At 44.6% G+C, this 16,256-nt stretch overlaps 2 protein-coding genes across 3 annotated transcripts in view; one reads left to right on the forward strand and one right to left on the reverse strand.

Annotated features, from left to right (window-relative positions):
* SPATA9 (spermatogenesis associated 9) overlaps window positions 1-1,380 on the forward strand; it is a 50,465-nt gene extending 49,085 nt beyond the window's left edge. Inside the window, exon 7 of the mRNA XM_060235676.1 lies at window positions 1,305-1,380. Coding sequence (XP_060091659.1) covers window positions 1,305-1,362 — 58 coding nt within the window. The 3' untranslated portion in view covers window positions 1,363-1,380. The remainder of the gene's footprint in view (window positions 1-1,304) is intronic.
* ARSK (arylsulfatase family member K) overlaps window positions 1-16,256 on the reverse strand; it is a 40,489-nt gene that overhangs the window by 3,630 nt on the left and 20,603 nt on the right. For both annotated transcript variants that reach the window (XM_060235674.1, XM_060235675.1), the window contains exons 5-6: window positions 10,375-10,546; window positions 8,238-8,459 (exon numbers count right to left, since the gene is read on the reverse strand). In XM_060235674.1, the coding sequence (XP_060091657.1) occupies window positions 8,238-8,459; window positions 10,375-10,546 (394 nt within the window). The remainder of the gene's footprint in view (window positions 1-8,237; window positions 8,460-10,374; window positions 10,547-16,256) is intronic.

Below are 16,256 nucleotides of genomic sequence, written 5' to 3' on the forward strand. Positions count from 1 at the left end.
TGAAAAAACTAAGTGTTTTGAGGTTATGCAAATACAATTTTGCATGTACTCAGAAAAGTACACACCTAATTGCAGTTGAGTTTCATCATGTTGTGGTCCTCTGTTGCAGAATGTGTCCTTCTTGCACTAGGCCAGTGACACTCACTATGTCGGTTCAGGAGCCACTTGTGGCTGACATGCTACCTGTGGCTCTTCTCCAATATTGCACACTTACTATGTTCCAGTAAAGTGTTCAAGGTCATTGCTTGGTAGGACTTGTAGTTGGCAAGTGGTTTTCATCTTAAAACAGGCACTGCTGGATGGAGTGGAGGATCAGTAAGCTGTGCACCTCCCTGAGCTGTAGGACTTGTCCCAGAGATGGAAGTAAAAGGCTTGTCCTTTCCAACAACCCTCAGCACCTTTTCTGCACTCTCTATGCTCCCGTCCCAGCACTGGGGCAACTGCTCAGGAGGAGAACAAGCTGACTGCAGGTAAGGGAGAGTAAACCCACTACAGCAGCTAGCCAAGAAAAGAGTAAGCTGACCATAGTAGGTGATTTTACTTCCCTTTCTACACAGCCAGCTGGTCATCCTCTAGACACCTTGGCAGTCTCCTATAAATAGCAAAGGGGGTCAAAACTTCGCAATTCTATTCTATTCATTAACAATATTCAGGTCTATAGTATATCCAATATCCAACATTCTTAATGATCCTTATCTCATTCATCCGCATACATCCTTATAAATTAGGTAGTCACTACTATTTTAATGTTCCAGAAAAAAAATCAAGAAAATAATAGATGTTTCAGCATTCTCCAGGAACAAGTCTGCGACTTAGGAGGTACTTGAAATGAAACCTCTCTGGCCTAATGTGATGGCCATTAAAATAACCAACAATACATGTTCCATTGGCTGAAGTACTTATTTTATGATTATGTACATATATTTGCTTGCATTATACATCCTGTGTAAAAACTGGGAACAACTCAACAGATATTTTACACTGAAAGAATGCAGTAACCAACTCTATGCAACATGTGCCTCTCTGAACTAAAAAAAGTTTTTGTTAGGGACTTAACATTCAGTGCATAAATACTATGCCATATTATCAGGACACAAGTTGTTAAACATAGACTCTAGAGCATGCATGTGTGTTTAACAAAGCAACACATAGTAAAATAAAATGGCAAAGGAGAGGGGCAGAGAAGATACAAATTTATTTACAACAGATTATGGCTAAGAAAATAACATGTGATGTTTTGTTACTCACCTAAATAAATTTAAGTCTTGATTTATGTTGTGTTTTTTTTAACATTCTGATTACAGGAAGGAAGGATCAGCAGAACATATGGAGAATGAAAGAACAGGAAGGACACTGATTTAAAAATACAAACTTCAGGAAGGGAGGAAAAAATAAAACAGTTGGAACAAAAAAGGCACCAGCAAAAAAGGGATAGATAGAAATGGATTAAAATATGTACTGTGTGACTCAACTGATTAGTAATGTTAGAACATAGGCTTGGGCAGATAGTACTTGGCCTTTTATTTGAATAGTTTCAGCAGTGTTGAAAAATTGCACCTTCATTGATAGCTTTGTTCACCTTTTTAGAAAACATTTCCCTTGCTCTGACTTTCCTTGTCCTCAGTTACATAATCAAGTAGATCAGTGAGTGATACTCCACAATTCATGGAGAGTCATAATTGCATGTTATGATAAACCTGTAATGTACTGAAGTCGGAGATGTTCAGATGGCAGCATGCTTTATTAGCGAGTACATCACAAAGACAACATGGTGGGGCCAGGTCCCCTGTTATATACATTTCCCGGAACAACTTTCTTCCTAGTCAGGTCCAATCCTGCTCAGTTAAACTTCTCACCGCTGATCATCATAGGCGGGCTGCGTTCGTCCCTTCCAGGCACCGCCCACAGGTTAGCTGTGCTGTACTTTCCGGGACAAATGCCAGACACAACACTCCTCCCCCCCCCCCCCCCAGTTCAAGATACATAGTCTTTCAAATGAGCGGGTGGCCGCTGCTCTCTGAGCGACCGCTGAGGTTCGATCTGGGGAGCTGGGGCTGCTGCCTGGGGTTCTGTAACCGCTGGTTCCTCGCTTTGGGCCACGGTCGGTAGATCGTTGTCTCAAGCCTGCGGAGGTATCTTCCCCGCCCTGTACTGCTTCTCCGCCAGCAAACCCAGTGAGCTCAGCAGGGTTGCTTCTTGCAGTGGCCCTGTGCTCTCCCCGTTCCCCACTCCCCCTGGCCCTGCCAGTTCCTTTGGCAGGGTGTGGCGGCAAAGTTGGTCTATGTGTCTGAGGAGGAGCTGCCCCCCTTCCAACAAGATCTCGTATGAGCGGGACCCAATGAACCGCAGCACCCAAGTTGGTATCCACTCCGGCCCGCTCGCAAAGTTCTTGGCATAGACCGGATCCCCCGGGAAAAAACCCCTAGTGGCCTCCCTGGTCTTGGGAGAGCTGTGGAGGTCCAGGGCCCTGTCAGGGTGTAACCCATCGAGCCGGGTGGTTAACTGCCTGCCCATTAGTAACTCGGCAGGGCTTATGCCCGCAGCTGGGTTGGGGTTGATCTTGTTCCCAAACAGGAAGGCGGACAGTCGGTGGTCCCAATCTCCTTGGACTATGCGACCCAGGGCCTCCTTGGTTGTGCAAACCATGCACTCCACTTGGCTGTTAGTGGCCGGGTGAAAGGGAGCAGACTGTATGTGGCGGATAAGGTACCTATTTAGGAATTCCTGGAACTCCCAGGAGGTAAACGCGGTGCCGTCATCCGTCACTACGGTGTCTGGGATTCTGTGGGTGCAAAAAACCCTCCATAAGGCTCTGACTGCAGCCGCGGTGGAGGTGGAGGTGGAAGCAACTGGGATGACCTCCAGCCACTTTGTGTAAGCATCCACCAAGATAAAGAATATTTGCCCCTGGTATGGTTCCGCAAAGTCTAAGTGTAGCTGGGACCACGGCACCCAATTGGATTCCCAGCGGTGAAAGGGGGCGCCAGGCAGATTTCGCCGGGACTCTTGGCAGGGCGGGCACCTCCTAACCCACCCCTCTACCTCTTCATCCATTCCCAGCCACCATACATAGCTCCGTGCCAGAGCTTTCATACGCACTATCCCCAGGTGCATTTCATGCAAGGCTTCAAGCACTTGCTTCCGGAGTGGGGGAGGGATCACCACCCTACTGCCCCAAAGAATACACCCTTTGTGTAAGGAGAGTTCTTCCCGGCGGGAAACGGTCTGAATTCAGTGTCCAATTTGCCCGTGGACCAACCCCTCCCCGCGCAGTCCGAAATGTGTGCAAGCATGCAGTCTCTGCCCGCGGACCTGGCTACCTCCGCTGCATGGAGGGGCCACTCCGGTAGAGACTGCAGGAGCATCACATGGTGGGTCGGAGCCGGAACTGGGTCCATCTCCGGTAGCGGAAGGCGGCTGTCTGCGTGGCCCATTGCCTTGCCAGAGTAGTAGACGAGCTTGTAAGTGTATGAGTTGAGGAACTCATTCCACCACAGGACTTGCTGTGACAGGTTCTACGGTGTCTGGCAGTCTGGGGCGAGTAGGCCAAGCAATGGCTTGTGGTCTTTGGCAATCATGAAGTGCCTACCATACAGGCAGTCATTGAATTTGTATACGCCTGCCATGATTGCCAATGCCTCTTTATCTCTTTGGGCATAGTTGCACTCAGCCTGGGTCAAAGTGCAAGAGTAATAAGCCACAGGGACCTCTCTCCCATCCAGGAGCTGGTGGCCCAGGACGGCGCCCACTCCGTACAGGGAAGCATCGCATGCTAAAATCACAGGGAAGGACTCATCAAAATGGTGGAGTACCACATTTGAAACAAAGATGTCCTCGACCACCTGGAAGGCCGTGGCCTGCTTCCTCCCCCCAGACCCTTGGGCCACCCTTATCTAGGAGTCTGTGTAGGGGTTCGGCCAGGGCTGCTTTGTGGGGCAAGAATGAGTGGTAAAAGTTCAGGAGCCCCCAAAAACTTTGTCGCTCCGCCTTGCACGTGGGGGCCGGGGCCTGTACTATCATCCTGGTCTTGTCGGCTGTTGGGTGAATTCCTGCAACGTCCACCACAAACTCAGGAACTCCATCCTTGGCACCCCAAGCAAGCACTTCTCCTGCTTCACCTTGAAACCAGCATTCTGGAAACGGCAGAGCACCTCTTGAAGGCTGTGGCAGAACTTGTCGGCATCGGGTACCGCTATCAAAACGTCATCAAAAAAGGGTTGTACTCTGGGAATCCCTTTAAGGAGAGAGTCCATTAAGCTTTGGAAAATTCCCGGAGCCACACTGACCCCAAATTGTAGCCTCTGCACCTTGAAAGCACCCCAGTGCGTAATGATGGTCTGGGCCTCAGCCGTTTGCTCATCCACCGGAAGTTGTTGGTATGCTTGGGCCAAATCCAACTTCCCGAAAATCTTTGAACCGGCCAAGGAGGCAAGGACATGGCTGACCACCGGGACCGGGTATGGGTGGTCCTTAAGTGCTTTGTTAATTGTGCATTTGTAGTCTGCACAGATGCACATGTCCCCGTTCGGCTTGACTGAGGTGACTATGGGGGTTTCCCAAGTGGCGTGGGAGACAGGCTCTACCACCACCTGGGCCACGAGGCAGTCCAGTTTGGCTTCGATTTTTGGCTTAAGTGCAAACAAAACCCGCCAAGTCTTCAGCCTTAAAGGCCTAACCGTGGGGTCCAGCTGCAACGCGATACATGGCCCCTTGTATGTTCCCAGAGCCCCATTGAATACTTCCAGGAACTCCCAGCACACTTGGTCGAAATTGTGGGCCTGTATGTGATCTGCCCCTACAATTTTGATGTCCAGGGGCTTAAACCAAACCAATCCCAATAGGGTGGTGAGCCGGCACTTTACCACAAGTATGTCCAGGGCCCCTTTAAAATTTTTGAACTCCACCCTAACTCTGGCCCACACTGGATTCTTTTGAAAGTCCTGTAATATGAACTCCACGGGCCGCAGGGCCAGCCAGTTGTTGGAGCAGAGTTTACTGAGGGTCTCCTCCAAAATAATGAAAATGGCGAATCCTGTGTCCAATTCCATCAGGCAGGGACCCTCCTCGATCAAAACCTGCACTTTGACCTTGTCGGGGGTGTCCTGCGACAAGTTCATTACCTGGATGCTATTTGCGGCCGTCATGTGTGTGTCTGTCGCGTCATGGTGTGCGAACTGAGGCCTCCTGTTGGTTCTGGCCCTGCAAGCTTGGGCGATGTGGCCCACCTTTCCACAGCTTCTGCAGTCTGCATTACGGTAGGGGCAGTCTTGGCGCTAGTGTGGGTCCCCACAGCTGGCGCACTTGGTGCTTGGCTTCTCCGCTGCCCGTGGTTGGTTTGGTGTTTTCAACTCGCTGCGTGGCTGGTGGCGAAGCTGGTATGCCCCTTCCTCATCGGAACCGTCTGACATCGAGGCAGTGGCGGCCTGGTGTGCGGAGGGGCTGGTGTGTGTCTGTTCGAAGATGGTTGCCTGTCAGAGCGCTTTTGTGAGGTCGATGTCTTTGTCCTTGTATGCTAGCAACTTTCGGCGCATTTTCTCCTCCCAGACGCCAACCATGAATCGGTCCAGCAGGATCTCTTCCAAGTCCCCCGTGAAATCGAATCTCAGGGCTAATCCACGGAGCTCTGAAGACACTCAGCGGTGGACTCAGCTTGTCTCTGCTGTCTTGTGTAGAACGCATGCCTGCGTGTGAGACAGGATGGCTGTAGTGCCATGTGGTTCATCATTGCCTTGACCAGTTGGTCGTAGATGGCCCTTGCAAGGGTGGTCGGTGCGATGAGTCGTTTCATCAGCTGGATGGTCTCCACCTCGCAGGAGCTGAGGAGAAATGCCTTCTTCTTGGCCGCTGCCTCCATTTTGTGCAGCTCTATATAGTAGTTGATTTGGTCCACCCATGATTCCCATATGTCGGGCCGGGTGACGTTGAATGCCGGTAGGGTTTGTCCGGGAGCAGTAGCCATGGCCTTGGCAGCACTAGAGCTCGGAGTGCTGTAGGCAGTAGGCTGCTCTCTGCTCACCAGAATCCCATCCTCATCACCAGTGTAATGTATTCAAGTCGGAGACGTTCAGATGGCAACATGCTTTATTAGCGAGTACATCACAAAGACAACATGGTGGGGCCGGGTTCCCTGTTATATACATTTCCCGGAACAACTTTCTTCCTAGTCAGGTCCAATCCTGCTCAGTTAAACTTCTCATTGCTGATCGTCATAGGCAGGCTGTGCTGTATTTTCCAGGACGAACACCAGACACAACAAAACCAAAAGAGCTACAGTTATTTCCATTCCGGTATAAAATCTGCACTTAACAGAGGCTTGCAGCTTACCTTCAGTAGCTGTTTCAAGGTAGGAACTAACTGCCAATCACAAGTCTCAATAGGCAAGGGCCTCAACTGCTTTCTTGAAATATGGAGCAGATGCTGTATCGGAATGGTGCTCAGAAGAGACACAGGTGACATGTCCAAGAGCCAGATGTGGTACCTGAGCCCCAGAGTATCACTGACACAAACAGATATGAATGCCTATGGCATCACTTCCATTATGTTATTGCTGACTGGCATTGTCATTACTTTCAGCTTAATCTGACTGTAGTTGCACAGCCATATACCCAAATCCAACTGACTATGTGGCATGATTATGGTTAATATGAGATTCCTAATCTGCCAGAATGGCTGGAAAATAGCTTCAGTCAGAGCTTTTTTTGTAGCAGGAACTTCTTTGTATATTAGGCCACACACCCCAATGTAGCCAAATCTCCAAGAGTTTGCAGGGCTCTTAGTACAGGGCCTACCATAAGCTCCAGGAAGATTGGCTACATCAGGGGTGTGTGGTCTAATATGCAAGGGAGTTCCTGCTACAAAAAAAGCCCTGGCTTCAGTAGTTGGAAGGGAAAATAACTTGTCTAGTCTGCTGCTGCTTCAGCATGAATAATGGCAACAAACTATCAGGAAAAGTGAATAGTCTCACAGTTAAAGGTTTTTGGGAAAATATTCCTCCCAGCACTGTTTTTTAATCCAAAAGGGTATAAGAAGAACATTCAGAGCAATCTTATTAGAATACTATAGATTTCATATTCAAAGTGGTTGAAAAGATAACTAGAAAAATGTTTATTCAGATCATAAAACATCCACTGTCTCTATTACTAGGACTATTTATTAAATGTCAGTACATCCACAAACAGAATCTCTTTTTGTCCCTTGGACTACTCCACATGCCATTTTTTCAACAGTGTGATCCAGTGCCATAACAGAAAAACATGCCATTTGTAATCTGTGCATAGTGGTACAGTTGTCTCCTGTTCCTTGTCGAATGGACTGTGTGTTATGGCTAATTTACAAATTCCATATGTTCTCCCTATATATAATTTCAATGGATGTGTTAAAAGCGTGCCTCCAAAGTATCTTTATACTTTATGCACACTGAAGAAGCACAAGACAGGATGGGTTTCTTTTCCTCCTAATCATCGCTGCTGCTGCTTCCTGGATTACATCCAAGGTATGTGCCGTCTCCTTTTTCCTAACTTGAAAAGGCCTTGTGAAGTTATTTGTCCATTTGGGAAACTTACATATACCAATGGCTACAAACAAGTATTCCCAACAGGGCAAATAATGGCTTCCCAAGGACATTTCAGGTTGGGGAAAGCAGGATGTGAGGGGGAGAGGGGGAAACCCACACAGAACTCCAGGCATTTATCTGAAGTTTCCATGGATGCCACATACCCACCTCATGAATTTTGTACCATCCAAATCAGCCTTCAAACTGACCAGGTGCTTTTCCAAAGTTTGGCTTGACTGGTCAGTTTCAGCTCCCCAATTAATTCCCTCCTTGCAGGTTGAACAATCAATAATGCAAACATGGGGAATTATTTGTTATCAGCAATACTGCAAGCACTATTTGAACGGATGCCCATCATTGGTCTATCAGCATACTCTATAGTTTTTTATTTATGTTATTTATGGTCTCTCCTCACTGAGACTCAAGGCTCGAAGGGAAGATTGGGTTGGGGCCCATTGTACAGAAGATTCAAAACGGATCTGTTGAGCAAAAATAGTGTTGCTCTTAAGCTATGACATTAAATGAATTGCCATACAAATTGCTCAATTTGATCTCCCTTCAGTACAAAGTCCTATGTAATAAATAAAATAGTAGGTTGGAAAGACAGCTTTGGGTTTTTTTTAAATTGACCCTGAAGGTCATTAATATTAAGTGATTCTTTTAGTTTAGTATAAATGTTGCTTACCAAGCATGGTAGGATAGATATCCACAAGTGACACCACACTGGATATGAGTTGAGACTTAATATTTGGCCCCATTATTAGAAGAGGAATATGAGAACTTGCTTCATACATGCTCATTTTATAAAATTGTCTATGCTCCATAGCAAGTTCTCCATGATCTGCAGTAAATATGACAAGTGTTCTTTGGAGTAGTCCCGTTTCACTCAGAGTAGAAATTATCTCACCTGCAACAAAAGGCAAATGTTAATAAACTACTACCAGAAGATTTATTAAACATCTGTATTTATTAAACATCTGTATGAATAAAATGGATGTAGCTCTGAAATGTTACACAGAAAGCTTTAAGCAAAAGTCAGCTATGCTCTCCTTTATAAGGTGTCCTTGCTATTTTCCGGGGTCTCAAAACTCTTTCCAAGGGAATACCAAGGGAATTTGGTGATGGGAAGCCATGAAGGACTAAGTATGTTCTTCCCAAGAGCTTTGAGTTAATTCTTCCCATAGCTAAACATCATCAAATTGGTTTCCATGTCTCTAGAAAACTCTATGGCAAATACTGGATTTTGAGGAGCTGTGAATAAAAACTTATAGCAACCCATTTTTAAAAGCTCCATTTTACACCTTCCATAAAGATCTCTATCCTACAATAGTCTGGAATTGGCAGAAGAACTAAAAATAACTGAATGCTTAGCAATTGGGCTAAAGCTGATTCAACAAGGTCAGATCTGTTTTAATCATACTATGAAAATATATCTCAACATGCAAACACTAAGAACCCTTAGATGTTAAATAGTCACTTAAGAACCTGGGGTATTCAAACACTGTGTCTACTCAATCTCCTTTGAATTTATACAACACCTCAGGTTTTCAAACTACTTTTGTTAGCAAAGATTTGGATGAAGTAGTACAAGTAGGAGATAAGGATATGCTAACCAAGTTCTGAGATATACTGTACACATTTCCATCTGTCTCTGTAATAATTAGACTTACCTTTTGAAAAGATAAACCTGAAAGTCTCAGAATGACAAATGATGCATCAGTAAGTTATGGAAGAACCTAACATGCATGTAGAAGACTCAAAATGCAGGTTACAAATTAGCTTCAAATACTTTGGGTCAAAATTTACTTCCTTGTTTCACTTTCTTCTTTTTGATAATGCTCATCATCTTTAGACAACAAAGCACCCAGATACTAAATGTCATGGGCCTGAATCTCCTTTTTAAAAAAAAGTTGTATCATAAAATTGCTCCATCAAGTACAAGCTGTCTTATTAGTACATCTGAATACCAGTTGCTGAGAAGCAAGAACTGAGAAAGGCTTTGACTTCCATGACCTCCTTGTTTTTCATGGATATTTGGTTGACCATTATGGGAAACAAAATGCTGAACCCTGATCTAATCCACCAGCCCTCTTTTAAGTGTCTGATACAGGCAATTGAATAGTAGGATAGAATAGATCAATTGAAGTGGCATTTCTTTACCAACACCATCCTGTCAGAACTGTACCCAAGATTTGAAAATATTTATTACTCCTTTTGCAAAACTCTAAGCCACATAGATCCAGTTTGGCCATTCAGGCTTACAGTAATGTCTTTAGCATGTTTGCAGGCTAGAATTCTGTAACTGATATCCCGTGAATGCAGTGTCACTGGGAATACCACATGTATACTGTATATGTGATTTACCCCTTCTACATGACCGTCTCCCCAAAAGGTTTGGAACATCAAACAGCTCAGGTGAATCATATGCATTTGTGACCTAGCTCACAAATAATATTTTAATGATGGCAGACAGCTCTCAAGAGTTAAGGGTCTTGTCCCTTAAGTATGCATAGGACATTGCCACAGGCCTGAATCTCTCAACCATCCTTTCTTCATGCATTACTTTTTAACTTCGTTGACTGAACAGCACAGAAGTCTAAATAAATAAAATATCAAAGAGACTCCTATAACAAACATCATGAGCTGTTTTTCTACAACCCCCCCCCCCCACTATGTTTCAAAAACAAAATGTACAATCTTAAGACTTTCAAGTATGTGCGCTTGTATCATCAGGATCATGCCAGTAAACTTCTTAATTGTAACATTATTAAGAAATATATTAAAATATTGATGTGTGAATTAAGTTCTAGGATCTCTCTTACCAAGCATGGCATCAGTCTCTGCACACATGGCATAATAATGTGCTCGGATATCTCTAATTTCTTTCTCTGTAAACTTCCCAGTGCAGTTTTTGGTGTAAGAAGAGTAGTAATCTACTGGGTGCATATCTGAAAATGGAGCCCATTTTGGAATCCTGATAGCTTTATACATTACCTAGCAAAAAGCAGAAATACATTAGGTAGGCAAACATTATGTTAGCATTTTTCAAGCAGGCACCACAAAGTACACATGCTGACTGAATGTGGGAGTTACCAATGGTAGTTCAGCTTCCTTAAACTGTTAATTCAATTGCATGGGGGAGTTTCAATATTTGGTACAAGCCAAGGCTATTTTTTAAATCATTGGGAACTCATGTAGAATGGGGGCTTTAATGTAGAAGGAAACTGGGTAAGACTGAGAGAGAAAGCTGGCTGAATCAAATTAATTCTGATTTAAATGAATGGTCTACAGGGAAGCAAAGATGTATTTGTTAAAAAATAAACAAACACCAAATGTGGTATCACATTAATTTTTCAAAAATGACTGCAAATTAGAATACAGGACAGGAAAATTACAGAAGCCACAAACGGAATGGAACTGTAATCGTACAAATTCCTGTACAAATTCTCTAAGATGAAACCTCTTCCCACAGAACTGAACTTGATTTTTCCTTGTTTATTATAGCTCAATGTGTCTAGGAACAAAACTGCCTAGAAGATGGCTCCAGGATACATTGCACTACAGACCATCTGCTTAGCAACACAGTGTACTATGAGTACACTGCTCTAAATTGATTCATCAGATGAATAAAAACTTTGATTGAATGCTAAGCTCCATTCCAACAAATGTAATCCAAGGTCCAAAAGATATGAAACTAATTACCTAATTAACTTTTCTCCTGCAAAGTAACCGTATCACACACCCTAAACACTAGCTATGTAAAGGGGTGGGGGAGTCAAAAGCCCAGCTTGGTGCATGGAGACCTCTGGACTCATGCAAAAAAGCTCCCTTTTTTATGTATCAAACATTTTGCTTCAGACACTTTGATAGCAAGATCCCAAGCTTTCACTAAGCATGAGTTCAAATCAGTCATTGTCAATAGATGCAATGTCACAGCAAGAGGCAGATGTTCACAACTATCCCCAGAAAGCTTTAGCGCTGAACAAATTTGTCTCCAGTTCTCCACAGAAAGCAAAAGAATCAAACACACACCTGAAGAAATGTGATGAAGTAGTGATGCTCTCAAATTTGGGGTTGCACACATAATAGGGTTGCCAATCCCCAGTTGGGGACAGGGGATCCCCTGGTTTGGAGGTTCTCCCCCCACTTTGGGGTTATCAGAAAGCAAGGAGGGGACTGAATGCTGGGCACTCCATTATACCCCATGGAGACTGGTCCCCATAGGGTAAAATGATCTATGGATATCTGGGGCTCGAGGGGGGGCTGTTTTTTGAGGTAAAGGCACCAATTTTTCAGCATAGCATCTGGTGCCTCTAACCCCCCCCCCCCAAGATTCAAAAAGATTGGACCAGGGGGTCCAATTCTATGAGCCTCAAAAGAAGGCACCCCCCCATCCTCCATTATTTCCAATAATGGGAAGGCATTTAAAAGGCATTTAAATGTGATGGCCAGAACTCCCTTTGGAGTTCAATCATGCTTGTCACGATCTTGCTCCTGACACCACCCCCAAAGTCCCCAAATATTTCCTGAGTTGGACCTGGTAACCCTACACACATAAGTAGCAGAGGGAACCTAAAAAAATCAGACTGCACTCATGGTATTAAAAAATAGAATCACAATAACTTCCACAAAGGGAAAGAGAATATATAAAATGCCACAACCCCTAATGGTTGGATGAGGAAGTATTGTTTGCTGATAGCCCATGGAGAAAAACCTAAAGTTCACAGAAAAATATGAGAGGGGAAAAAATGCATGAGGGGTTAGAAAAGCCTAATCATAGAAGTAATGTCTGCTTCTTTAACAAAAATGTGCCACTTAAGATCTCATGAGAATACATCTGAGATCTTGGCAGCCATTTTGGCAGTTGCTAGGGAACCTGCAACTAACACTGCTTAGTGTTCCAAGCTGTGTTAGCATAGGGGAGAGGAGATGACTAAAAAAAGGTTAAAAATATGAAGAAAGGAAGTTAAAACTGGAGTGGAGAGGAACAGAAAAAGGTATAATGGGAAAGCTGAAGATGAGGGAGAGCAAAAGAGTCTGCGGGGGTGGGGGGACCAGAAGGCAGTAAATACTAATGGTGGCAGGTCTCCTGTTTCTTCCACTCCCCTTTTTAAAAGTTAATAATTTATGAAAGTTCTTCAAATCATGCTGTTTCAAATGAAAGTTCTTCAATAAACAAATGAACAGGTAAAACAAGCACAATAGTAAACTAGGCTTCCCAACCCCCCCCCCCCCCCGCCCTGCCGGGGGAACCCTGAATTAGCAGTCTCCTCCCCCGCTCTCCAAAAATGTGGAAGCCGGGGGGGGTGCGGGGTGGGGAAACGACGTGGTGTCTCTTTCCCTGCCTGCCTCCCTCCCTTGCAGGCTTTAGGCTTCTCCCTTCCTCCGGGTCACAAAGACCTGCCCACCGCCGGCCTGCTATTTGCTCCAGTCCGACCTCCCTTCGCGAGGTGCATGCTGGGACTTGTAGTCCTTGCGTCCTCTCCGGCTGCCACAGGCGTCTCCTCGGGGAGTCTGGCCGGTGGAGGGGAGGGAGCTTCGCCCCCAGAGGACCATGTGCGTTAGTACCTCCGGAGGCTTCAGTCGCTAATTGAAAGGCTTCCTCTTGGGATGGGGTGTCTGTGTTACTTTGAAGAAGTTGGCAGCAACTCATGAGTAGAGAGACCAATCCCCCTTCAGTGTTGCCAGAAATGGGGGGAGTCTGCTGAGTACTCCATTATTCTCTATGTGGAGATCGATTCTTATAGGGTATAATAGGGAATTGATCTGGAGGTTTCGGGGGCTCTGTTTTTTGAGGCAGAGGCACCACATTTTCAGTATAGCATCTAGTGTCTCTCCCCAAAATACCCCCCAAGTTTCAAAAAGATTGGACCAGGGAGTCCAATTCTATGAGCCCCAAAAGAAGGTGCCCCTATCCTTCGTTATTTCCTATGGAAAGAAGGAATTGAAAAGGTGTGCCATCCCTTTAAATGTGATGGCCAGAACTCCCTTTGGAGTTCAATTATGCTTGTCACAGCCTTGATCTTGGCTCCACCCCCAAAGTCTCCTGGCTCCACCCCCAAAGTCCCCAGATATTTCTTGAATTGGACTTGGCAACCCCATAGTAAACATAAATCAAACAATAATAAATATAGGGTAATAAACAAGAACATATATGAATATTTAGGGCTTTTTGTAGAAAAAGCCCAGCAGGAAGCATTTGCATATTAGACCACACTCCCCAATGCCAAGCCACCCAGAACTGTGCTCCTGTGCTTTCCTGCTAAAAAAAAAAAAGCAGCCCTGTGAATATTACATATTGGGGAAAAAGAGGAATCACTGTAACAAGTGTAGTTTCTAAGACAGGGGTGGGGAACGTCAGGCCCAAGGGCCGTTTATGGCCCTTGAGATTGCTTAGTCTGGCCTTCAGACTAAGCTGGGCTGAGCCCCCCGCCATGGGCATTGTGAAGGACTGCTGCTGGGGTATGTGGGTGCCTTTGCTAATGAGTGTGTGATGTAATATGTTAATATTAGGGGATATGGTCTAATATGCCTGGACCTAGGCATTTGCCTAGGGCAGCAGGCCGGGGTGTATGTGTGGGTGTGCTGAATTAGGCTCTCCCCACGTGACTTCAAATAGAAAAACAATTATTTGCATCAATTTTGCTGGCCTGAATCATTCTCCCTCGGTGGAGTACTATTTTTTAAGTTGATAATTTTGTATGGCCCACGAATGATAATATAAATATCCAAATGGCCCTTGGCAGAAAAAAGATTCCACACCCCTGTTCTAAGAGAACAATTACTTCACATGAAACATGACAAAAACTGAATACATTTAAAGTCATTAAACATAATATTATGGTTAGTCAAGAAATCTATTACAGGATGCCACTTTTCAACAAAATTAGAATGTCTAGTGTATGTTGAACAATCTGATGATTTTTGATGGGAGAACCCCCACTCTGGACATCAAGCTCCTGCTTCTGGTTATGGAGCAGTGAGAGCAAAAAGGAGGGGGGGATTCAACATGGTACCAACAATACGTCACTTTTGGCACAAACCCAGAAATGACATTACCAGGTTGGGACAACACTCTAGGATTAACTCAAAGTCTATAGTTTTCCTGGGTCTCATGTGGTGATAACAGTGCAAGTAAAGGGTTTACATGCTAATAAAAAGGATAGGTGGGCATCCTGAAATATCATCTGAATGATGAAAAGCACATTCCTCAGACCAGGAGCTCAAGGCTATAGTGACTTTGGCCAACTGAGACAGAAACCCCTTGAGGGGACTCTTATGCTTAATCCGAAGACCTCATCACTAGAAAGAAAGGATATGGCATGTTCCTCTCAAGCAGTAACATTTCATGAACAGAAGTGGTATACATACTGGACTTCTCCTTGCTCAGAGCTAGAGTGGAACCCCAACCCACCTTTATTAAAAAACGTAATCTGTAGTTTGTCCTATGTAAAATGCATTAGGGTACATTATAAGAAACTCTATGAGAAAAGATTATGCAAAGAAATTTTTTAAACGGCCAAAATTCTCAGATAGTACAATCTTGCTTTATTCTCATCACAGAAACTGAGTGTTGTGAAGAGATGGAATGAATCTTTCATTTAAAACGTTCTGCTGAATTGCAGCCATTCAGCAGTTGGAGTCATGGTAACCAATCTTGGAGAGTGCTGTGACCATTGTAAAACAGCATCTGGGAACAATACAAACAGAATACAAATAAACAGGAATAGCTGATTCCCCCTCATGGTAAAAAAATACCCCTTCATGAGAAAAAAAAGTTGATTCCCCCTCATGGTAAAACAACAACAGACAAATACCCAGCTGAAGGGGGGGGGGTGCCCTACAAGGGAAAAGGTGATCAGCTAGAAAGCCAACCAGAAGAAACCAAACTTACTTATGTTAAATTGCAACAGTTCCAGAAAACATCAATCTACTATGCAACATGTAATACTTCAATAGGAAAAATGCAGGAAATTGTGATAGCATGGCAAACCCATATCCATACCAGCTCTAACCTGGTTGGAGGCTTCTGACTTCAGGGATCACCCAGATCTGAACATGTGTCATCATCCTTTTGGCCCCCATTCCATAGGGCACCAGCAGTGGTTTCCTGGTAGCCACATCTACAGCCACCTCTTTTCATTCCCCAGGAGATGTCAGATCAGGGCCATGTTCCTTTAGGGCCAGATCCCTTACCTAAGGTCCAGCCCTCAAAGGCTGTTACCTAGAAAAAGGCTGGGCTGGGCATGGGGTTGGAGAGGCTTGAAAGCTCCAGGAAATGGGAGTTAGGGAGACAGAAAGAGATAAGAGACTTAACCAAAACAGATTGGCTCTTCTCCTTCAGCTTCCTGGGCCACATTGGGGTAAATGCCCTGAAAAAGCATGCTAAAGGTAACTGTGAACTTCACAGCATCAATTCATTTGCATATTAGGCCACACCCCGACATAGCCATTGTTTCACATAGGGTTTTTCTGCAGGAAAAAAACAGCAGGGACTTATTTGCATATTAGCCCACACCCCCTGATGCCAAGCCAGCCAGAACTGCATTCCTTCTCAAAAAAAGCCCTGGTTAAATAAAGTAACAAAGAGCAGTGCTTGAAGATTCTCTGTAATTGAAAATTGGGCTATTATATTCCCCTACCTCTGAGACCCATCACAGCAATATAAGGATTATGTAAGCAAATGTATTATTTTGTAATTAAG

Source organism: Heteronotia binoei, chromosome 4 (assembly GCF_032191835.1).
Source record: "Heteronotia binoei isolate CCM8104 ecotype False Entrance Well chromosome 4, APGP_CSIRO_Hbin_v1, whole genome shotgun sequence".
NCBI classification, from domain to species: domain Eukaryota; kingdom Metazoa; phylum Chordata; class Lepidosauria; order Squamata; family Gekkonidae; genus Heteronotia; species Heteronotia binoei.